This window comes from Cupressus sempervirens, chromosome 3, assembly GCF_028749045.1.
Source record: "Cupressus sempervirens isolate cs-2001-9-10 chromosome 3, ASM2874904v1, whole genome shotgun sequence".
Classification (NCBI taxonomy): Eukaryota; Viridiplantae; Streptophyta; class Pinopsida; order Cupressales; family Cupressaceae; genus Cupressus; species Cupressus sempervirens.
In genome coordinates, this window is record NC_143120.1 from 15,864,765 (window position 1) to 15,891,079 (window position 26,315).

Below are 26,315 nucleotides of genomic sequence, written 5' to 3' on the forward strand. Positions count from 1 at the left end.
TAAGATCTTATTCCATTTGCTATTGTTTTTGTTCTAGTCTTTTCATTTTTCCATTTCTCTTTCAATCTTCATATGTTCTTTTCCATTTTTCCAAAATTTGTCATTTTCTTGCATATAAATTATATATTTTGAACGTGTATCTAATTTCTTGCCATAGGGAAAGGAATGGCATCTACCTCTTCATGAAAAGGCAATACTGAACAAAGAATGGAACCCAACTCTGATTCTCCTCTATGGAAGTATGTAGACATTATAAAACCCCTTCAAGGAGGTGGTGCATTCCGTTGGAGATGTTAGGATTGTGGTGTAGAAAGAAATAGTTCTTATTATTATGTGGTAGGTTATTTATGTGGTTATACTGGAAGAGGAGTTAAGAAATGCCCTAGCAAAAAAGGTGCCCCTATACCAAATCAAATTGTGTTAAAATATATTGAACAGCAAGAGGCGGTAGAAGAGAAAGAAGGACGCAGGGCAAAAAAAATCAGTAGTAATAAAAGTAAAAGTAAAAGTAAAAGTAAAAGAAGAAAGGGAATGCAGCCCCCCAGATGTTATAGTACAAGACCACCCCTTCTTTAGTACCACAGCGGACACTGACACTGAATCTGTCCCCCTTGTACACAAAAGAAAGGGGCCACTAGAAACTACTTTTCAAAATAAGAGCCGAGAAATTGTTGACATTAAGGTGGGAAGATGCCTGTATGCAAATGGGTTGTCCTTTAATATTGTCCGCTCTCCATTTTGGAAGGACATGTTGAGGGGTGCCAATGAAGCTCCAAGAGGGTATTGTGGCCCCGGGTATGAGAAAATGTACACCACCTTGTTGGATGAAGAGGTCCAACAGATTAAAGATCAATTGAAGCCCATAAGGGACTCATGGGTTGAGACAAGGGTGACAACTGTTTCAAATGGCTAGAAGGATTCCAAGAACCGTCCCTTAACCAATGTCCTTGCAGTGTCCCCTAAAGGGGCAATGTTTTTGAAAACAGTGGATTGTGACGGCAAAGTAAAAGATGGGCAATTTATTGTTGATATCCTAATTGAGGCCATCAAACAAGTGGGTGCAAGAATAGTTGTCTAAGTCATAATGGACAACGCAAAGAATTGTAGAGCAGTTGGTTTGTTGGTTGAATCACGATATCAACATATCTTTTGGACACCTTGTGTAATCCATCCATTCAATCTTATGCTACAAAAGATTGGGAACCAAATTGAGTGGATCAAAACAATGTATGAAGAGGCTGAGGACATCCAAATGTTTGTCACAAACCACCACATGACTCAATCTCTTTTCACAAACCACTCAAAATTGGAGCCATTGAAGGTAAATGAACTTGAACTCAAGTTAGTAATTTAATTTTTAATATTTGACAATTTCTGATTTTTCATATTTTACTTGTGCAATGTGTATACTTTTCTAAAATATGTATCTAATAGTGATTTTTTTTGCTCTAATTTATGTCACAGGTTGCTGAGACCCGTTTTGCATCACATATAATCATCTTAAAGCGACTTGTGCAAGTGAAAGATGCACTTCAAGGTATGGTAATCAGCCACAATTGGGGTGTCTGGAAGCAAAAGAACATTGAAAGGACAAACAAAATAAAGGATAAGCTATTTGCTGAGTCATAGTGGGAACGTGTGGAATATCTCCTTAAGATCACTGAGCCCATTATGAGCATGCATAGGTACACTGACATAGATAGCCTCGCCTTGGAGAGATCTATGATGGCATAGACTCAATGCTTGAAAAGATCAAGCAAGTTATAAATGAGAAGGAGCAAGATCCGCAAGAAACCTTTTTCAAACAAGTGTAAAAAATTATTTTTGAAAGATGGAACAAAATGACCACTCCATTACATTTGCTTGCCTATGCCTTGACCCCCAAATACTATAGCTCACAAAATTGTAGTCTACTAGGAAGGTTGCCACCATATAGAGATGTGGAAGTGTTTGACAGGTACCAGGCAACATTTAGAAGAATATTTCCTGATGATGATATGAGAGTTGTAATCATGGATGAGAGTTCATAGAGTTTGTCAATGCTAGAGGTCTAAGTAACGACGCTCTTCGTCATCGGTTCAAAAAGGATGCTCATGGTTGGTGGTACCTCCATGGCCAAAAACTCCAAACATTGCATCCCCTTGCAATCAAAGTTATATCACAAGTAAGTTTTATTTTTTTTTAAATTAGCTCACTCTATCTTCAAAAGAAGCATGACTAGAAAGTGATTTTTATTTTTTTATAAAATTGAATTAATTCTTCTTTAATTGCTTACCCTATGTTGTATTCATAGGTTGCTAGTTCTTCTACATCAAAAAAGAATTGGAGCACCTATTCTTTCATCCACTCGGTGAAGCGCAATAGGTTGCAATAAAAAAAAGCAGAGAACCTGGCATTTGTGCATAACAACTTGCGCCTTGTTTTGCACAAGAGTCAAGAATACAAAGGAGTGGGATGTAGGTGCAAAGATTGCGGACTTGGATGCTTCCACTACTCGGCTTACAATTGATGATTTTGATGACTTTGATGTCAATACAATTGTTGATTACGCTGTTGATCCCATTGGCCTTAGCGCAAGTAATACCAGAGAAGAAGAAGATGAAGAAGAAGAAGATGAATATGAAGAAGAAGGTGAAGATTGAAGAACTTAGAACTAAGAATATTAATAGATTTTCATTCCATTAGTTAAACAATGATACTTCAACTTGATATTTTAAATGTTTTGAATCTTTGATATTGAAGTTGATTGAACTATGTTACTATATGATGATATGATCACTATGATTACAAGTTTAACTGTTTATGGTGTTTTAAATTTTTTGTTGTTTAAATGTGTTTATGCTACTATGCAACATTCTAATTTTAATTCATGCTTCATAAAATGCATATATATATTTATTTATTTTTATTTTTATTTTTAATTTTTACATGTTTTTGTACTAACGAACCCAAACCCCTTTCAAAAATTTTGACAAACTTGTGAACCAGTTCTCAAACTTCGAACTTGGAACTGAACCCGAACCGGCAACTTAGATTGAAATGAGTAAAATTCCTTATGCTTCAGCTGTTGGCAACCTGATGTATGCCATGGTAAGTACTCGACTAAGTATGGCACATTCAGTGGGACTTGTAAGTTCCTTGCAAACCCAGGCAAACAACATTGGGTATCTTAAGGGTACTGGTAATTACTGTTTATGTTTTGGTAATACTGATGTGCTTAAAGGTTACACAGATGCAGATTGGTTGGAGATGGGAACATTAAAAAGTCCACCATTGGTTATCTATACACTTTCTCAGGTGCTACAGTATCTTGGATGTCTAGATTGGAGAAAATAGTAACTCTTTCAACAACGGAGGCTGAATATGTAGCTGCAACAGAAGCTTGCAAAGAGATGTTGCAGATAAAACTATTCCTTGGAGACTCAGGTGTAAAACAGGATAGATATGAATTGTACTGATACAGCTAGAGTGTCATTCGTTTGGTGAAAAAATCCAGCATTTCATTCACGAACCAAGCACATTGACTTGAGGTACCATTGGATTTTAGGCAAGTGCTGGAGGAAGGACAGTCACAGTTGGAAAAGATTCATACAAATGAAAACCTTGCTGATATGTTCACAAAAGTTTTACCAAGAGCAAAGCATCAGTTGTGCAGAGATTTAGTAGGCCTAGGGTGATTTGATTACTTACTACTGTTTTGTTTAATCCTACTTCATTTGCTTCAAGTGGGAGAATGTTATATGTGTGAAGTAAATGAAGTCGTAATTCATAGATTCTCTCAGTTAACGTCACAATAGGCCTGTCATAAACATCATGTTAACCGTGCACGTAGAAGTTCCCGCAAGTAGTTGAAGCATTTATTACGAAGTTTGATTTTATGAAGCTTCCAGATGTTGGCGACTAATTTAGACTTTCAAATTGGTTTTTGGCGCCCTGTTTTTATTACTCTTGTATTTTTATGTATTCAATATATCATTTTGTAATAATGTAATGAGAGGATGCTATAGAGTGCTGCTGGTGAATGATTAACAAAAATTTAACCAGTTTCTTGAGTATGCTGCTGGTGAATGATTAATAACAATTTAACAAGTTTCTTGAGTGGATCTTGTGTATTTAATTATTGTTGCTGTCTGTTCCATATTGGTGCTGAATGTTCTTGGTATTGTACATGGTAAAAGAACGCGTATTCATGAAACTTTAACGTAGAAGAGCAAATGGACTGGTGACAAACTATACTAGACCCAAGACATTGTCATCAGAGTATGATCTCTACAAGCGTCTCATGTCTCCCTAACTACAACCGCTAAAATAGCTCTCAGACCAGCCCTTTAGTGACAGTTCTAGAATGGGATATTGCTAAAAATGCAGATCTATGATGAAAAATGCAAGATCTATGACTATAATGTAGATTTTATGTGAGATGCAACTCCTAGAAAAGCTCTTGAAATGATCATACCATGAACTAAATATGCAATAAATGAAGCTAAATGATACAAAATGATGCTAAATGACATAAAATGATACTAACAATACTATGAAATCACTATAATGAAAATGCTAAAACAACGAGTCTAAATATGCCTATAGTGTAGATGCATAAAAACTTGGGTCCCTTGTCTCTTAGATTTCCCTCCAATTTATAGGATTTCGGAAAGGGTTGGGGTAAGAAATAGAATTTTCACTTTTGATTGGGGGTGAAAGTGAAATTCAAAATATCTCATAAAAGACCAGGAGGAAGAGTCCAACAGACTTGGTTTTGGGGATAATATGAGGATTTTCCAAATTCTTTTAAATGGTAAAAAGGAGATTTTCATCTTGCGAGGATAAAGTGATTTTATTGATTTACTAAATGATTTATTTTCAACACTTTGTCTTTTTCTTCCTCCTTTTTTGCATTTTTATTTTATGAATTTGAATTGTTTTCTTCCTCTTCTAAAGCTGATTTAGGTCTTGTCAATTTAAAAAGTGATTAATGACCTAGTGCGATTTTTGATTTAAAAGTCTGTTGTGTTTCTTCTGATTTTTAAATTTTTTCTTTAATTTGATCCTGATTGATCGGGATTGCATGATTTAAGTCTCTGCCAAATTTTGGGTGTCTACAGGTATGCTCTGCTTTTACCCTCTTTCTCTGTTTCTTGTGCCATATTTCCTAACATCATTCACTTATTTAGGGCTGACAACTTGCGTTGATTGGTTTAATCTGCACTTATCACCCAAAAAAGATGTTTTCCCACAGCAGTATTCTTTACAGTACCAAGATTTGATTTCCCGTTAGTCAATCTCTCGGTTACAGATTACTGTCACATTTATGTTTCCATCAAGCTTTTGTTAATTATTATCACTTGGATTACCAGTTAAATTATTGTCTCTGTCCTTCAAAGCCCTTAATAATATACTGCAAAATACTCAAGAAAAAGAAACAGAATAGAGTCTGACTGAAATCAAATTGATCTCCTAAAATGGGAAAAAAAAAAGAAAAAAACAGTACGAGCTCAAGCAAAGACAGGATCAATAAAAGTTTATAGAACTAGTTAAAGGTCAGGGTTTAGGGTTTCACATCCCATATGCATGTGCTTACACAAATCTCTGAAAATGCTAAAGAAAACTCAATAATAAAAATAACAATCCAAACAAACGTGGTCTAATGGTAAATGAATGCACTCCAGAAAAGAGTTACTCTCGATCAAATCTCGAGAGTGTGGTAATGTGGCATTTGACTGGTAGATCATGTCACATAGAAGATGTGAAAAGTAGGAATATAGATGGGGAGTGTCAGAAATGGCACACATCATTTTGTATACCACCAGATTCGACCATGTTCTTTAGGTTCCAAACCCCACCCCTTATATCTCTACCCCTATTCCCATCCCAGTGTTAAATTCCCAAGCAACTCCTAAAAACATAGTGTTTATTTTTTGACGACCTATTCAGTATTTTCCCATTCACGACAAAAGGACCGAGAGGAAAATTAGTTGAACACCCTCTTCAAGGAGATGCGGCGAAATTCTAATTGACAATAGTAAGAAAATGACCAAAATTCGCATGTCTGTTGGGCTCATTTAAGTCGGACAGATCTCAAAACTTGAACCTGGCTTGAATTTACTGAGAATAAATTAACAGGCCACTGATAAATACGATAATTCGCAGCATACCGTGGTAGAGTAAACTCGCTCATGCGATTCATCAAGAATAAGATTCGTGGCCTGATCAAAGCCCCTCAAAATACCCTGAAACATAAAATACCTTCAATTATCAACCATAAATACAGCACACATATTTGAATAGTATTTTAACAGAAGAAACTGAATAGAGCAAAACCCAGAAAGCATATAATCTTACCACTATGTTACGTCCGTCGTTCGTAATGACGGAGATGATCTCTGAAAAAATTGACAGACGATTAATATTTTTTTAAATGAAGTGTAAACCCAAAATGAAAACAGTAGATGTTCACTCTGAACAATTGAAAGAAATGGATTAAAAACACTTACGATCCATCATGGAATCCAATCCAGCTATCGACATTGCTGTGGATAGATGGTTTTGCTATACCCGCAAAGCAAGGAAAGTCGTTTAAAGCGGACGAGGAATGTGAGGGTACTTAAGGAAAATTATAGACGAATGCTGTGCAACTTCTTCATCGCCCTTTAAACTCCAGGGTTAGATGTGGTTTAGGCACTTATAATTTCTTCCTAATTTTCTAATTTATAGTATTGTAATTATTGTAATCAGTTCAACATATCTAATCTCAACTAATTCGATCTAATTATTTTTCCTTCTAATTTTAAGTTTTGATTTTTGGATTATTTTACTTGGTTGGCTCTTATATTTGGAATCTTATAGGAGCGATTTTTTTGGAAGGGTATAATAATAAATGAAAAGGTAAAAATATAATATAAATAATTATTTCTTTCTTAAAATACTTTGTTATTAGACTAAAATCTAGTACAATTATTTTATGATTATCTAGGACCAAAATCTCTATATCTTAATACTATTATTTTATAAATGTTTAGTTATCTATAGTTTAAAAAAATATTAATGTATTAATATATCAATATACTAAAATACAATTAAGTAGTTATAATAATATCATTGCATTTATGTGAAATTTAGATTTTTATATTAAAATTTTATTTAAAATTTATATCAAATATTAATCAATTAGTAATAAAATTATATTTAATATTATCAATTTTTTACTTCATTATTATAATTAATTAAAACTATTATAATCTACGGCAAATACAAGCCACTATGTGGCACTTGTTATAAATTTTAGTTTGGGTTCTTTGAAAATGGGAGAAATTTTTGTACGTTCGGCTTTTGAAGGTACCATAAGAGAAACATTAATTTAGTTGTAGAAGGCTTACCTGTTAAAGTTTATTATTAGTTCCTAACTTGGTGGAAACTAATGAAATTGTGAGATGCAACATTATTTTGGTCGATGATTTAAATTTAAACTATTTTAAGATTTACCTATGTTTATATATGCTTTATTAAATTTAATGTTTTTAAAAAAAAATTAAATGCAATTTTCTTCAAATCTTATTAGTCCATCAGAAAAAAGGCAATGAGTAAAATACATTTATATACAAAATAACAAATAAAAAGATAGGACAGATGTCATCAAGGACCAAGACATATCTATCTTATTAGTGAAAAATTAAACAGAATAATGAATAAATGTCATGATTTTTTTAGATATAAAATGCAATCTTCTGAAACTTAAGCTCCACTGAAGAGTTCCAGTTTGGAACAACTCACTTGTAGTGATTTCATCCAACTAAAAATTTAACCCACCAAAATTATGGAAATTTCGCTCACATACAAACAAACTTCATTAAAAATTAGGTTTTGCGTTCCTCCTATTAAACTAGTTTACTAAAACTCCTCCTTCCTTTGCTAAATTTCTTCGCGGGTTTTAAATTTTTCATGATCCTCATGGTTTTTCAATTAAAAAAACCCTATCAAATCTTAGTAAAAATTTTATCTTCTTGGGTATTTGTTTTTTAAGAATTTTGATCTCTGTTAGAAGGGTTCTGAGTTTTTCAAATTTTTATTTAATCTTTTCCCCTTAATCGTCAATGTTTTTGTTAAAAAAAACCTTATTTCTTAATTACATTTTATTAAAAAAAAATTGTGAACATTTCTAAGTACCCCAAAAATCCCTTCGGTTGTTAGGCTTACATGTCATGATGTTGAGGCATGTCGTCACATTCATTACGGTCATAATATTTCAGTTCATTTTTGTTTAACCAATAATGTATAATAATTTTATACCCTTTTTTCCTTATGATTAAGCATTTGATGTTGGTAAAGCCATAAATTCACGAAGCCAAAGCAAGTACCTCACAATTATGCTTTCCCTCCTGCTCATCTAAAATTTTTACTAATTTAGTTTAATACGATGATTTAATATTATTTTAATTTAAAAAGGCACATCAACCAACAAAAGTAATGGGAAGCCCAAAAACTTTGTAGGAAAAGATGGTGCTACAACTATAATGGCAAAATGGTTATATAGAACTATTGTAAATTGTATATGGAAAAAGGCATAAACTCGCTCAAATTTTGCATTGAATAAATCCTCTAGGAATGTGCAATTGAACAAGACGTTAAGATGAAGGCTCTATTTGCGACTTATATGGACTAGAAAATAGATTAAAAAAGACTGTACAAGCCAATAACATTTGTCAATAGTTCAACAATTTCAGGCGCATATTTAGGGTATCATTCATCTTATATTGGGTTGTAGATTTAGGCATTTACAACAAGCATAGTATTATAACCTCAAACACGCAGTTTCATAACACTTTTGGTTCACAATCTTGGTTTCAAGGTGCAATGTAAGACCAAGAAATACATCGCAAGGCCAAGTTGGTATGTATTTTTTGGTATCATAGTAGTGTACTATTCAATATTGCACTTAATCTCATTGAGAAGAATAAGCCACTAAATTGTAGCAAGAAAAGAGTTCACAACACCAAGCCCTAGTGAGTTATGTGGGCAATTCTTGAAGGATGCAGAAAAATACATAGGCATCATTGAACAAAAATATAATCAAAAGAATTTCTTGTAAGAATTTTGATCTATACTGGAAGGGTTCTAAGTTTTTCAATTCTTGATGTGATTTTTTTCCTTAATCTGAACATTTTTATGGAAAAAAAAACCCTATTTCTTCATTACGATCACTTTGAGTAAAGATGCTCTTGCTTCAATTACAAAGATTACAAGTAGAATTAGGTACTCTTTACATGTCCATTATATATTTATCAATTACATTTAGTTTTCAGGATTACGAAGATGACATTTGATCATATTTATAGACTTCAGATTTCAATTGCAAATTGACCTAAAATAATGATGGTCGGTCTTTAGGTATCGCCAATGGTTATATCTGCATATTATATCCTTAGTTTTCAGTTCTCCACTTCTAAACATTTTTAGCAAATTCAACTCTTTGCAATCAATTGTTTACACTCAATCAGGTATGCCTATTTTGGTCTTTTCTTACATCTTGATTTATCACAAAATTAAGCACCAATTCACATTTCTAGACTTCAAATTTTAATTGCAAACTGATCTCAAATTATGCTACTTGGTTTTTAGGCAGTGCTAAAGGAATACTTTGTAAGAAGATTCCAAGTTGAAGAGATTATTACAAGAATACAAGTTTCTTCTTTAATCATCAAACTTTCAAAAAAAATTAATTACATATATTTCGAACAAACTGATCAGTCCTTAATTTCCTTCAATCAACAGGCAAGCATTCTATTCTATAAATTTGCTACTTGCTATAAAACTCACATTTTTTCTTTATTTTTGATCTGTGTATCTTTCTGCAGATTCAACATAAAAAAATTAAATGAAACTAAGTCAATTACATCTGCATATTATATCCTCAAAGTTGTTGTTCATACAATTGTACTTGGTCTCAAATAACACATCCGCATTACCACAAAAATGAGATGCTCACAACAAAATGACTTTTTGGTTTTCTGAAACATGAAATTTTTCACAGGTGTACTAAGAAAGGCATTTAGGTATGTAACTACTTTTATAATTATGTTTATCATATATATTCAGAGATTTTTTCATGCCATCAAAATTTGGTTCTGCGAAATTTATGTATTAAGGTGGTAACTAATTGTTTTCCCAAATGATTTTGTGTTGTAGTTTTTGGTGAACTTTTTGTAAAGAGAATTTAGCTTTAGTTAGATTTTCATTCTGCAAAAACAATTTTGTGTTATGAAACGTCTCTGTATTTTTCTGTACAGGACTTAGCAAATACATTTTATTGCTTTCATCATATGATTTATGAAATCTTTTAGGAGATTTGTATTGAACATATTTTTTCCAAAAAAAATAGAAAATGATTAGAAGATGCTCTATTGTATAAGTAGCCAATCCAATACTAGTATATCTACACAATGGCATCAGTCCATATAATAAAACGTCCATTTGTTCATTTGGTTGGTTCCTTGGTCAGTTTCGTAATTTCTCATGATGCATAGGTTCATCAAGCAACAATTATTTATGCTAATGTTTCCTCTATTGAGAACTTGGATTATGACCACGTTGCCTCATTAACCAACGCCTATTTTTTATTATTTTCGTTTATTGTGTATAGGGTTTGTTTTATATTTGAACCCAAAAGAGAATAAATCAATATGCTCTATTTTCTAAAGTGTTTATCCTCTAAGATCTCACATGTTACCTCATTTTGTAATTGAATTATTTTTTGGGTAACTTCCTTTGTTTTAGGTTATATACAAAGTTGTTTTTCAAATCTTAAAACTTAGATTTTGGGTCTTTTTCCTTGCATTCTTTTATAAAACCAATATTTATGTACGTGCATGATTATTGATAATGATCTTTTTTGCCTAAATTGAATCTATTTTATATTACTTGCATACTACCATTTATTAGACTCTGATATTTGCACTCGTAGTGGTCGAGTTCTATTTTACATTTGTGAAATATGCTTCTTTCTTTATATGTTTGAATTGGTCACATAACGTGAGTATAATGCTTGAGGTGTAGTTTTTAAATCTCTTTGTAGTATTCAGACTTGCTTTATTTTAGGCTGGAGTGAATTCCCTACTTATTGTCTCTGTTCTCTTTTGGATTATACAACTAAGATATCTAATTTTGGATTCACAAAATATGGACCTCAAGGTGATGAAACCCATGTCTCCACTTGTGTTATAGTGCTCTTGAATATGTTATGGCTGACAAGTTTCATAATATGTAAGTGTATGTGTGGATCAGGCACTTTGAATGGGTCCCCTTACCTGCCTTGTGCCAAAAAATAATGGCATTCTTTAGACTACTAATTTGGCATTTGGCATTAGGCCTAATGTCTAAAATGCTTTGCCGATGGGATTTAGTATTTTTTGTAACAGGTCACTTGACTGCTTGAAGTCTACAACTTTGGTGTTGTGTTAATTGAGTTGCTTACTGGGAGATGGCCAGTGGATAAAACAAAAAACACTAGGGAACATAATTTGGTAGTGTGGGCTCAACCGCTTTTAAATGATAAGTGAAAGCTACTGCAATTTATTGATCGAAGGCTTCAATATTCTATGAATGGTGCCTAGAAAGCTTGTAGCTTTGCTTATTAGTGCCTCAACCAAAACCCCAAAGCAAGGCCTCTGACAAGTGATGTTGCGGACACATTGGAACCTCTAGAAAATAGGAAGGAGACAATAAGTGCTTATTTCACTTAAACAATGGGGTAGTAGCATATCAAATTCATAGTAAATTCATAGTAGTGGTTGTAGACACCTAAAAACCTTTAGAAAATAAAATATTTTTATTTTCTGAAAAAAGTCCCTGATGACATCATTATTTGTTAATTAATTTATTTATTTTTATGCCATTAAATCCCTTTATCTTAATTAAAAATATTTAATTAAGGAATCCCTCCCAAAAATGTTTAAATCTTATTTAAACATTATTTCCTTATTTATTAATTATTTAATTAATAAATTGACCAAAAAACCCAAAATAAATAAATAAATTATTTTTTGCCCAAAACTTGGCCAATTTCCTTAAGACCACTAACCTCTTCCAAAATCTTCTAATCCTTCTTTAATTTTGATTAAAGGCTAATCCCATCATTTCCTACCCCTAATCTCAACTCAAAATATTTAATTAAGATTAAATATTAATCCTCATGTTTATTAAAAATGTTTTAATAAATATCTCCTCAACCCAAACCCTTGAAATAAATAAAACTTTATTTATTTCCTAAAAATCTAATTTATCCTCATCCTAAGAAGTTCTAGACTCTTCTAGAAAGTCTTCATCCTCATCCTAGGAAGTTCTAGACTATTCTAGAAAGTCTTTATCCTCATCCAAAGTCTAGACTCTTCTAGAAGATGTCTTTAAACCTAATCCTAATCCCCTCCTAACCTTGTCACATTCCCTAAACATGGGTTAAAACTTACTAACCCAAGCCAAAGTTAACAAATATCTCCTCCTTCACCCACCCTCATTAAATGCCATCCACTTGCCTATCCCTAAGCTAATCCTAAACCATCCTAATCTATCCTCTAATCATTTGCACAAGCCTAAGCAAGCTTAAAACCTCCCTAATCAAGCCCAAGTCGAAATTCCTCTCATCTCTCTCAAAATATCCCAACCATAAAACTTTATGAAGCCCACTAGGCCATAAATGACTCTTCCAAAGCCCTTTCATTGCTCTTACAAGCCATTATGAGGGTCTTTATGAAGATTTTATCCCTTGACCCTCCTTTGTTGACTCATCCTTCCCCTTTCCTCCATCCTCTCACCCTGTGACATGTGTAACTCCTTGATTGGTTGTAAGGAAGCACAATCCATGTGCTCTCCTCTCATGCAATTTGACCCTTCCATAAGCTTTTTTCCATCCTTGCATCCTAGCCCTTGATCCCTCAAGCCCTTTGCCTATTTAAGGAATCCTCTCCCAAGCCATTTTAACACAATCCATGAAGTAAAGTCATAATGTCATTTTAAGAAGCCATTTTGCATCAAAACCATACACTCACACCCAAATTCCAACTCCATTTGAAGCCCTTTTTGAAGCATAAGCTTGAGCATACATCCTATCTATTTAGACAAAGCCACTCAACAAGAGAGCTTCTTATTGAGAGAGCCCATTAATGGCTCATATTCTCAATTGAGAGCTCATCTTAGTCTATCTTGAAGTTTATGAATTTTGTTTAGTTTGTAGAAGCTTTATTTAAATTTGGTTTCTATTAGCATACTAACATTTCTCATATACAGTGGTAATGGTTGCCATACCTACTAGGATTCTTCTCCTATAGATAGTAAGGAGGCCATAGTTTCTAGTGTTACGTAAAGTATCAACAACTTATTCATACAGACCACCATAATCATTGGCCATGAAAAATTATGCAACCATTTTAGAGGTTGGTCTTAACTTTCATAGTGGCATTTTCAATAGTGAAGATTTCATGTAAATTGTTGATTATGAGGTAATACGTGAAGATTATTTGTATTTTTGGTTTATTTACAAATATGTTGTTATATTCCACTTCTTGTGTTGTATATATGAATATCCTTATCTGCTTTTGTTTGGCCAAAAATTGTAGAGCATAATGACGTGTTAGATTTTGGAGGCTAAGAGGATATGTTAGATGATGCTTTATAGTTTGTGCCTTCAGTTACCTTCAATTTCTCCAATCTTGGCTTGGACCAGAGCTCCTTTATATGAAATTTCCACAATTATACTAATTTCTTCAAACGTTCTTTCTTCTTAAAGTTAGTGCCTTCATAAAATGTGATTAATTTGACTATATTTTAGAATTATTTTAGGTTCTACAATTTATATATAACTTGTAATTCTTACTTATTTTTATAATTAAAAAAACTAGAACTAGTTGTTTATTGTTACAACCTCTAATAAAAAAACATAGAGGTTTCAAATGGGCCCGTATCGGGTTCCTAAAACAATTTTGCGATGGCCTTCACTACTTGGTAGCTCGTAGGCTTCGATATGATCCATTGGTTCTTGTCTATTTTGCAAAGAAAGTGAAAATTTAAGATATAACATTTCATGAACTATTATATATCTTTTTATCCCTTTTTCATTCTTTCTGCAATTTCTTTTCATATTTTTAGGTAGGCATTTAGATTTATAAGACATCACGACTGGAAAATATATCCCAATTTTTTGCTTTCAATGTCAATCAGTCTTTAAAGAAATAAGCATGTTTGAATCTTTGGTAGAAGCTACCCATTCCCTCTACTTTTAAGCGATTGGTGTTACCAATTTACATGCCCACATCTATGCTGAAATAGTTTGTGCACCCCTTCAAACCACAAAAAATATGGGCAAAAACACCATCAACTTGTGTCCTAAGAACACGGTAATCCTTATTGTATTTGAGCAACATAGTTTGTTGCACCAATCATTATTTGATCATGTAGGCTCTTTAGTTGTTTGCAATACTCGCTATCTAGTTTCAATGTTTATATTTCAATGCTTCATAGATTTGTATTGTCTCATCACTGATTGATTAAAAATACAAGAATAATTAAAACTCTGCAAAATATAATGTGACTATGTCCATCATTTCCAAATTGTAACATTCTTTGTAAATTATTGACAACTTTGATGTCTACTCACTGCTATATTTTATCTTTAAAAGAAATCAAACTCATTTACCAAAATTTTATCTTCACAAACCATGGTACAAATATATCAACTATTTTCTTACACTTATACATCTTTAACTATGTTCATTCTATTACAATTACACAACCAATCGACCACAATAGAAGGCAGGACCTTTGGTGCTTGGACCCCTTTTTAAGGATTGTTTCCATTAAATGTAACAAAGATGTAATTTGTATACATTCTATATAGTATATGGTAATTTTATTCTTAGTTAATAGACTATTTGTTCATGCTTTTATGTCTAGTAAGTTGTGTGATAGTAGGCGAGACAACTATTTGGCATAGAGAATGTTATTAGTTTTTCTGTTATGGTCATCGACAAGCTAGATATAACTAGGCAAAATGATATTCATCTAGCTTCTCCCATATACAATTGGTTGAAATGATATTTGTCATGGATTTTGTGTATGGTGTTTTACATTTTTAAGGGTTTCTCTTGGAATTTTTATAGCAAATAAACTTATTATTATTTTTTGTAGGTAAGTATAATGAAGTAGACAATGGGTATTTCAAGAAGCACTAACAATGTTATGTTAAGACTAGTCAGATTTCACAATGTGTCCCATCTTGCATTTAGTTGAAATTTGTTCTAATAAGACAACTAAAAAAAATGATATAATAAAAGGAAAATATCTTGTGAGAGGAATAGAAAGTAATGTAAGCATGGGATGCAAATGTATGTCAATGCTTTCTCTCAAAACCTAAAAAGAACAAGCAAAGTAATAGTATAAATAAATGTGTGCTAAGGAAAAAGAAGATAAGTCTTTGTTGAAAATAGTGGAGTCAAGTAAGGTACAATTTTTATTAGTGGTCAAAAATTAATTGAAGAATAATTTCTCTCGCAAGGCCACCATTATCGAATTAATAGAAAGGTAACAAAGATAAAGGGAATTCACGTTGCTACTAGGTATGCTTGCCAAGTAGAGCTCACATTGAACATAGATATCAATGGATGCTATGACAAAAAATAAAATGTCTTATTTACAGGACACCAACATTATTATAAAGGCTCGCAAGATCCATTCAGTTATAAGCCATACTAATATAGTTATCTAGAGAGGTCATTATGAGATCTACCAAAGTTAGCCAAACATATGCTATTTTCTTAATTTCCCAATAATAGAGGACAAATACACGCATCATTATAAGAACACAAGGCATGTTGCCTTTTATAGAAACACACTTTATTCGCTAATTATTCAAAACCTAATTTTTTCCTTAACCACTTTCTGTCTTTCTTTATGATTTTCCATATAGTTAATGTTGATTCAAACTAATACAAAGAGTATTTCACTTAACAAAGATAGTCCTATCTTGAAGAACTTGATTGTCCATGTGAAGCACAAAAGCACACCATTCACATCAGGCATTAACGCACCCACATATAAAGGTTAATCACTTTCATCTATTAGTATGTATACATAAACCCTAACCTATAAATTTAAAAACTACTAGTAAGTTTTTTAGTTGAATCCTTTGAACTATGTCTTGAAAGGATTTCTCATTCATAAATCAAGAACTTACATCAAATTGGCCTACAACATGTAATTTACATTATCTTGGCACACATGCCTAGTTGCAATGTAAATCTAGATCCAAGATGGATGGTATGCTACTATTAACTATCACTTCATTACTACTATCTATGCGTAATGAGATAACTTGCACAATAGAAGAAATAATATGAAATATTATATAAATACTTGATAATAATTGAGAGTAATAGGCCACTTTGAGGGGCAACCTCCAAATATCTCCAATGACAACACACTTCACAATATGAAGTTGAAATAAGACTCACAACCTCCTCTATATACCTAATTATGCTTAGGTTGAATAGACACAACCCTACATAACACATAGGCCAACTTACCTACCTAAATAATATTATAATAATGATAACATGACTTAATTAAGGATTAAGATAGCCACAAGTTGACTATTCATAACCCTATATACACCAATATTAAGGGCGTAGGATGCCCCCTCTCTTGAAAGAAGCATTGTCCTTAATGCTAACCAAGTGTGGATTCTTTTGAATGAACTCCTCACCCTCCCATGTGGACTCTTCAACTAGTAAGTTCTTCCATTGGATGAGTCAGGGTTTTGTTCCTCAACTTCTTTGTACATGTTTGAAGAATACACTCTAGTTCCAAAATTATTCTTCCCTCTTCATCAAGTTCTAGTAGTACTATTTGAGTAGGAATATTTTGCCCAATTACCTTCTTCAAACAAGAAACATGAAAAATTGGATGTATCTTTTTTTTTGGTGGAAACTCAAGCTTGTAGGCAACACCACCAATCTTTTTCATGATTTGGTATGGTCCATAATATCTTGGAGACAACTTATTATTCTTTTTTTTGTTGCTTCATTGAGATTTATTTATGAGGCTACAATTTCAAGAAGACCTAGTCCCCAACTTCAAAATTTCTTTCACTACGATGTTGGTCTACTTGTTGTTTCATTCAATTTTGTGCCATGGCTAAATTCTCCTCAAGTCCTAAAAGTACCTGTTGTTGATGAAGTAAGTGGTCTTCTAGTACCTGAACTCTTGGTGACACCTTTAATGATGATGTGATGGAAGGAGGATGATATTCATAAAGTGCCAAAAATGGAGACATTTTTTATGAGCTATGAAAAGAAGTATTCTACCACCATTCTACAAGAGGTAGCCAATCTACCCATTGAGATTGTTTTTTCTAAAGTGAAGCAACGTAGATATCTTTCCAAACATTTAATAACAACCTCAATTTTTCCGTCTGATTGAGGATGGCATGAAGAACTATGAGCCAATTAAGTACCCAAAGATGAGAATAAATCTTTCCAAAAGTGACTAGTAAAGATAGGATCACAATCACTAACAATAACCTTAGGTGTACCATGTATCTTTTGGATATTCTCCAAGAAAATATTTGCCACTATACTTGTTGTAAAAGGATGTGATAATGCAATCAAATGTGCATATTTAGTGAGGCGATCAACTACTACCATGATGACATTATGACCTTTAGATTTGGGAAGCCCTGTGATGAAGTCCATGGATACCTCTTCCCAACGTTGGCTAGGAATAGATAAAGGCTGCAAGAGACATGATGTCTCAATTGTTTCCCCCTTATTTCTTTGACAAACCAAACATTCAGCCACAAATTTTTGAAAATCACCTTTTAGCCCTTCCCAAAAAAAATCTTGCTTGACTTGATGATATGTCTTCAAAAATCTTGAATGACCACCAATTGGGGACTCATGTAGTTCTTTGAGAATCTTGTGTTTAGGAGTGGAATTCTTGTAGAAATACAAGCACTCTTTATACCAAAGAATATCTCCCTTTAAACAAAACTTATCTGAACTACTAGGGTCACTTTTTATTTGCTGGATGAGATTACTTGTTACAACATCATTTTTCCATTCTTCTTTGGCTTCTACCACCCAATTTTCTTGTAATATTGAAAGGGCACACAATAAGGTTTCATCTTTTTCATCCTTCCTAGAAAGTGCATCGGCCATAATATTTTCCTTCCCTTTCTTGTATACAATTTCAAAGTCATATCCCAACATCTTAATGACCCATTTTTGTTGCTCTTCTGACAATAATCTTTGTTCCAAAAAATATTCTAGGCTATCATGATCTATCTTAACCTTGAAGTGTCAACCCATTAAATAAGGCCTCCATTTTTTAACTGCACAAAGGGTTGCTAGCATTTCCTTCTCATAAATAGGTTTGAGTTAATTTTTACCTTTTAATTGACGACTCTCAAAAGAAATTGGTTGACCTTCTTGCACGAGAACTACTCCTATCCAGTTTCCAAAAGCACCACATTCCATAATGAATTCCTTGGTGAAGTCTGGAGTGGCAAGAACTAGTGTTGTACACATAGCCTTCTTCAATTGCTCAGATGATACATTAGCAAATTCATTCCAATGAAAAGAATCCTTCTTCAATAGAATGGTAAGGGGTGCTGCTATACAACCATAATTCTTCACAAATCTTCTATACTATCATGTCAATCCCAAGAAACTGCTTAGCTTCTTAATAGTTTTTAGAATAGGCCATTCCATGATAGCCTTAATTTTGTTAGGGTCCACCTTTACTCCTTCATGCGAAACTATGTGTCCCAAATACTCCACCTCCTTAAGATCAAAAGCACACTTGGGTGGCTTAGCATAGAGTTGATGATATTCGAGTAATTGAAATGCTTGATCTACATGCTACAAATTTTCTTCCCAAGTTTTGCTATTAATTAATATATCATCAAAAAACACTAACACAAACTTTCTCAAGAAATTTTTAAAAATGGAATTCATCAAACTTTGGAATGTAGATGGTGCATTAGTAAGACCGAATGGCATCACCAAAAGTTCATAATGACCCTCATGAGTTTTAAATGCTATCTTACAAATATCTTCCTCCTTAATCCAAATTTGGTCAGAAGATCATCGATGACTGGAATTGGAAACTTATCTTTAATGGTGTAGTTGTTCAGCACTCTATAATCTAGACACATGCACCGAGTTTCATCCTTCTTACACACCATCACAACAGGTGAGGAGTAAGCACTTTGGCTATGCCTGATAATTCATGCCTCTAGCATTTCCTCAACAATATTTTCTATCTCACATTTTATATGGGTGGGTACCTATAAGACCTGATGTTTGGTGGTTGGCTCCTTGGAACTAGTTGTATGGCATGGTCATGATCCCTCTTAGGAGGAAGTCCATTATGCATATCTCCAACAATCACTAAGTGATGATCAATTATTGCTTGTAAATTTGGATGAGTAAGAGCATTAGATTGAGAAACTTCTAATGAACATAGTTGGGCCACAAATCCATCCACACCTTTCTTAAGAAACTTTTGCACTTGATGAGAGCTTACCATCCATGGGGGTTTTTCCTTCAATCCTCTTAGGTCCACTGTCTTTCCTTTTGATTGAAATCGCATGAATAGTTTTTGGAAGTTTGTCTCAATTGTTCCCAATGTAGTAAGCCATTGTACTCCAAAAATAATATCTGTTGCACCCATGGATATCACATGCATTGGGATATCAAGTTAATAATATCCCATGGATAATTTGATGTTATGATACTTCCTTGAACAATTAATTGTGCTCCCATTTGAAATCAAAACCTAAAATTCTGGGGCTAGATATATAAAACAATTTAGAAGAGTTGCTAACTTTTTGTTGATGAAATTATGGGTACTACCTGAGTTGATCAACATTGTTACTTTATGCTTCTTTAAGAAACCCACTACCTTGAGAGTTTGTGGTGCACTAAAACCTAAAAGTGCATGACAAGAAATGATTGGTTAAGAATCATGTGATTCCTCATCTAACTCCATATCCTCCTCTGATATGGGATCATCCTCTTCTTCCTCACTTGGACCTTCAATATAGAACAATTTCTTTTCACTACATTTATGTCCTTGACTATATTTGCTATCACAATTAAAACACAACCCTTTTGCTCTTTTCTCCTCAATTTGTTGTGGATTCAACCTAGTAGGTTGAGGAAGAGAAGTTGTTGAATATCCTTTTTCTCTTGTCACATTAGCCCCTTGCTTTCTAGGAATCAAGAACTTCTCCTCTACCGTACGTGCCAATATAAAAGACTCATTTACTGAGACGGGACAAAACATGCATACCTCATGTTGAATGTGATCCTTGAGACCACCCAGGAATAAATCATTCAAGTTCTCTGTAATTGTATCCACTCTTAAGGATAGATTTTGGATTTTTTGAATATAATCCTTAACTGATCCTATTTGTTGAAGCTTAGCAAGTTGGCTAAAGAAGTTTTCTGTCACACTATTGCTATATTGTGCTTGGATTTCTTCTGTAAAAATTGACCATGATACAGTGAGACCCTTTTTCCTCCCATGAGTACAAAGCCAACAATACCAAATGAATTGATCTAGTTCTAAATATAAGGAAGCCATCATGACCTTTTTTCCATGTGGGATTTGATGTACTTCAAAAAAAATCTCCATTTGATTTATCCATGTTAGAGGATCCTTGCCATCAAATTTGTGCATAACCACCTTTGGAAAAAAAATCCTAGATCCCGTAGGATTATTAAAATTTGTGTCATTATTACTCAACTTGAAGTTTTCACCTTGATTGCTTGAGATCTCCTTCCTTGTTTCATTCATATAGGTGCTTAACATGCTTTGTATACCTAATATATCTCCTCACAGGTCACATATATCCCTCTTAGCCTCTTCCTTGAACTTACTAAGTTCCTCATTGGGATTACTATTCTTTGTTGTTTCCCAATCTTGATCAAAGAATTTCCCTGATGTGGTAGCATTATTTTTGCCTCTTGTTGAAGGCCCCGTCATGATGGAAACCAATATCTTTGAAATAAATCACACAAATGAAATGTAAATTCTCTGATTTATTTATTTATTTTTTACTGTAACTTACTAGGGCCAAGATACCCTTGGGAAAAATCTCCAAAAAAATAGGAAATTTGCTACCTTGAGAGAGAGTTTTCCTAATTTTGCAATATCTTGCTTTTTTTTCAATTCCTCCAAGCTTTGAAATTCAGGATCCTCTACTATGTATTCAAAAACCCAATATAAGTTATACTCCAATTTGGTAGGATGTGAGAGATATGAAGATCTCAATAAATTGTGTAGAAATAGTAATTCTGCAATAATTTTCTCAAATTTACTCCAATTCCTCTAAATTTTGGTCTATAGTTTCTTTAATATGGTCTTCAAAAACCCTTTAAAAATCTTTGAAAAATTTGCTAAAATTTGAAAGTTATGCTCTTCCCAAAATCACCCCGATGTTGAGAAAAAATCTTAGTTCTATGGTGCCAAGATCATGCTTTGATACCACTTGTAATGAAATAACTTGCACAATAGAAGAAATATTATGAAATATTATATAAATACTTGATAATAATTGAGAGTAATAGGCCACTTCGAGGGGGCAACCTCCAAATATCTCCAATGAGAACACACTTCACAATATGATGTTGAAATAAGACTCACAACCTCCTATATATACCTCATTATTCTTAGGTTGAATAGACACAACCCTACATAACACCTAGGCTGACCTACCTACCTAAATAATAATATAATAATGATAACATGACTTAATTAAGGATTAAGATAGGCACAAGTTGACTATTCATAACCCTATATACACCAATATTAAGGGTGTAACACTACAGAAGAACAATTGTTGGAAATCTAATAGGGAAATTAAGATGCCGAGAAGGGGGAAGGGTAATCAAGATCTATAAAAAATTTAACAATTCCAAGCATAAACCATATTTGGTATCTTCACCATAAACCCTTATCTTATATCAAAACAATCATTTAATGCAATGTAATATCATATCTAGTATCTAATGACATGAATGAAATATTTAAGAAATAACTCAACACATAACACAAAGATTTGGTAATGTAGAAACCCTCCAAGGTGAAGGTAAAACTATGGTGGGGATGACATACACAAAATCTTCACTATTATATAATAAAGTGTGTATGTTAGGGTTACAAAGTTTGATCACTTCTGATGATCTACCTTATGAGGGGTCATCCCTATGAATAGCTTACAAGACTTCTCCAGTCTACCTTGATTAAAGGAATTCAACTACACAATTAATTGAGCACTTTGTTAGGAGATTTACATAGGCCTATTAGGACCACTCTGTTAAGATGGTTACCCTGAAACACTTGTTAAAATGTATCAATACCTTAATCTTTTGATATGCACTTTGAATGTTGATGATAGATCTTCTCTTTACAATTTGATATCACATCTCTATGATAGATCTTCAATATCTACTTTCTACACTGCTCAATCACCTTAGAACTTCTTAACACTTATCTCTATTGAATTCACCTTCAACTTTGCATCCAAACTTCTAACTTGCAACCATAGTAATTAGGTCTAAAACCCTCCTTAAATAGTTGTTTGATGAAGCATCTTGATCTCAATGAATGATCTAGATTCATCCTTTTTGTCGCTTAGTCCTTCTAATTTTATGATGGGTGAATCATCTTCAATAGGGATTCATGATCCTTAATTACACACATAATTAACTACTTGATGTTAGTCTCATAATGGTTTTAACATTTGAGTGCCAACACACTTAACCACTTTCCACATTGAAGCCGAGCACACTATGCATTCCAAGCCACAACATGTGTCGAGTCAAAAAATCCATCAAGTGTCGAGTGAAGATCAAGTGTTGAGTGACTTCAGGTGCCAAGCATGATACAGGAGTTGAGTGATATTTAAGTGCCGAGTCACAGACGATGCCGAGCAAAACAAAAATGCAACAGGAGCCGAATGAGATAGTTTTGTTACATGTGTTGAGCATCAGAAATTAGTAAGTACTAAGTAACACAGAATGCACATATGAGTTTGCAACTTCACTAATTCAGATGTAAACCATTTCTATGACTGACATTGAAGGATCTAGAAGGATCAAGTAGATAAGATCAAATCTTTTATTTTTCCTATGCAAACTACATGCAACCAATTAAAAAAAATGAAGAAGGCATGCAACCAATAACAAAAGTGCAAGGAAGGAGCAGGAAATAGAGATTCAATATTGATCATACATCCACACGTAACCCTAAGTCTTTGAATGTCTTTATAAGGAAGACAAAATCTCATTGTATTATGGATGAAAAAAGAAGTGTGTGGGAAAATATAGTGGAGTTCAGAGTTCAAAGTAAAAAGACTTAGAGGAAGAGAGCAACGATTAAACATTCAGTTGATCACAACAAAGCAAGGGATACGAATGAATATCAGGTCTTAGAGGATCAAGATCAGAGAAAGTAGATCAAGTGCCTATATTCAGCAATCAAGGATTGTAAGCTATCAAGTTTATTATACCTAATACTCTCTAGCCATTGTATTAGAAAGGAAACCCTATGTTGAATAGGTTAGCTTAACAGCTATTTTGTAGATCCTTTAAAAGGGTGATTAAATCCTTTAATAGGGTAACACTTCATGTAAAGTGTTTGTAAATCCTTTAACCAAGTTACTATTGACAAAGCGTAAAGCCTTTAATAGGGTAGGCCTTTAACAGGGCAGACCATCAGAAGTGGTAAAACATTATTGCTGCAATGATTTTGTGGGTATCATCCCCACCCTAGTTTTACCTTCTTATTCCTGGAGGGTTTCTGAATTACCAAATCTCAAGTGTTATGTGGTGATGCATGTTTGTTTCTCATGATTGTTTAATGTTTATATGCATGCATGATAATTTCAGTTATATGTTATTAAGGATTTAAAATAGGTTAAAAGCCAATACTTCTGATTCACCGCCACCCCCCCCCCCCCCCCCCCGTTAGAAGCATTCTTCCCATTTGAATATTCCAACAATTGGTATCAGAGCTAAGTTCTCTCAAGAAGGAGCCTAACAACTTAGAGGAAAAGATCTGAAGATGGAAGTTTTCAAACATGGAAAGATCATTAAGAATCAGGTGATTGATGTGCAACTGGCTCTACTCAAAGTAGAGGAAGCTAGAGAGGAACTAAGAAAATCCTTGAAAAGAAGAAAGGAGATAGCCATAGCTAAAAATTATATAAACTTCAGGGAGATTGATACCACACAAGTGTTTGCCAATGGAGACACTAAAGAGTTTGATGCAGCAATAGTAGAATTGATGGAGAAAAACAGAGTTCAGCCAGAAGAGATAAGATCTCTCAAGATGGAACATGAATCATAGGCCATAATGTTATGTGAAATCACTAAACAAAAGAAAAGAGCAGCTGAGGATAGAGTCATGATGGAAGATGACAAAAAGAATCTTGCAAATAGACTTGAAGAAAAATGTATTGAATTAACAAGAATCTCAAACATGCAGATGGATACACTTGCCCAAATGATGAACCTTCATCATGAGCTGAATATGAAGGAAATTGAGATCTCTACACTGAAAATGCAAAATGAGCAATTACAAAATGACTTGAAAAGAGAAAAGGAAATTTCAGAGAGCTTCAACAAACCCAATGAGGCCATCAAATATTTTGAGCAGTTACTGAAATCCCCAAGGTTCAGCCATGACACTCAAGGATTAGGATATACCAGCACTGAAGAAGGAGAGTCATCCAAGACTGTAGAAGAAAGAAGCAAAAAAGTTAAGAACACCAAACCTACCTATCATTTCTGTGGTAAGAAAGGACATACCTCTAATATATGCAGAAGCAAGAATGCCCATCAACATGATAAGCCTAAGAGTGCAAGCCATTGTCATAAGTGCAAGAAGCAAGGACATTAAGCACATGAATGTAGAACTAGGACTATCAAGACACCAAGATTTGAAGGTCACTGTTACAACTGTAAGAGGTATGGACACAAAGCCTTTGAATGCAGATCAAAGCCTATGTGGACACCAAATCAGCATGCAAGAAGGAACAACTATGTAAACCATTACAATTAGGATTACAACACCAGGTATAGCTGTCATTATTGTCAGGAATATGGACATATCCTTGAAAATTGTATAAGGACACACTTCAGAGGGAATTATATTAGGTGGCTAAGTCAAACTACTTGTTTTAGCTGCTTGAAAACTAGCCATATCAGCAGAAACTGTCCTACAAGGTCTAATGCACCAAAAAATGAAGCCAACAAAGGAAAAGAAAAGATTGATGTCGAAAAAATAAGAGGGCAAATGAATAAGACTTGGAAGAAGAAAGATGAGTACAACACATCAAGTGAAGGGATCACTTCACCCAATGGGTCAAGCGATCACACTTCATCAAACTAAACATGAATCGATCCATGGGACTGATATACAAAGTTATATCATACATCAGTCCCAAGACAAAGAAGTACTGAAAAGAAGAAATCAGCATAAGCAAAGATACCAAGTCATAATATGAAGATTCTTACAAAACTGTCGAGTTGTCCTCAGAGGCCGAGTAAAACTCTAGTGGATGCCAAGTTCCTAACAACGACAGAGTTGATGACTGATGCCGAGTTGAGTAACTCCAATGGAAGCCAAGTGAAGTGGAAATGTAGTGCAAGTCGAGTGGGCAGTTGAGCATTTAATGCGATGGAAATAGGGTATATTATCGTGATTTTAATTATTTTTCTTCATCGTGAACAAGAAGCAAAGAAGAGAAAGAGAGCGACGCGACTTCATAACAGAGAATCTAGTGTTCCAAGCAAATTCCAACCTCTTACAATGTGTTTTCATCGATCTTGAGGTATTTTCATTTGTGCTGAGCTATGCAGTTTCATATTTCTTTGTAAAGGAAACCCTAGTTTACACAAATGGCTTCGAGTTCTAAGAAAACCCATGACAAGTAGTCATTTGAGGTCCAACTAGTATCTAATGAGGTTAAGTAGCCTAATTTTTGTCCCATCCCTGAAGTTGCATATAAGAACGATCCCGCTAGAGCCCTTTCTTGCATACCCCCGAAAGTTGTAATGGTTTAGGATGTAAGGAGATGCTATAATTGTAAGATAGGAGCCATAGGAAATATGGAAATAAGGGAAGCCTATGAGAAGTTATGTGTCGATGGAGTTTTGAAGGATGAATATAAAATTGCTGAGAAGAAGGGTTTAACATGAGCTTTGGGTTTTCCCACCGTATTTAAGATAGAATGGATTAAACTTGTGTTAAGCATAATTCATGATGGC

General features: G+C 33.7%; 1 protein-coding gene across 5 annotated transcripts in view; it reads right to left on the minus strand.

The window, feature by feature from the left end:
• LOC149564511 (sm-like protein LSM8) overlaps positions 1–6,680 on the minus strand; it is a 28,506-nt gene extending 21,826 nt beyond the window's left edge. For all 5 annotated transcript variants that reach the window (XR_016361843.1, XM_089818055.1, XM_089818054.1 and 2 more), the window contains exons 1-3: positions 6,492–6,680; positions 6,340–6,380; positions 6,153–6,227 (exon numbers count right to left, since the gene is read on the minus strand). Coding sequence is in view for 4 of the 5 variants with exons in the window: in XM_089818055.1 (XP_089674181.1) it covers positions 6,153–6,227; positions 6,340–6,380; positions 6,492–6,525 (150 nt within the window). In the remaining variant the exon portion in view is untranslated. The remainder of the gene's footprint in view (positions 1–6,152; positions 6,228–6,339; positions 6,381–6,491) is intronic.
• Between the last annotated feature and the right edge of the window lie 19,635 nt (positions 6,681–26,315).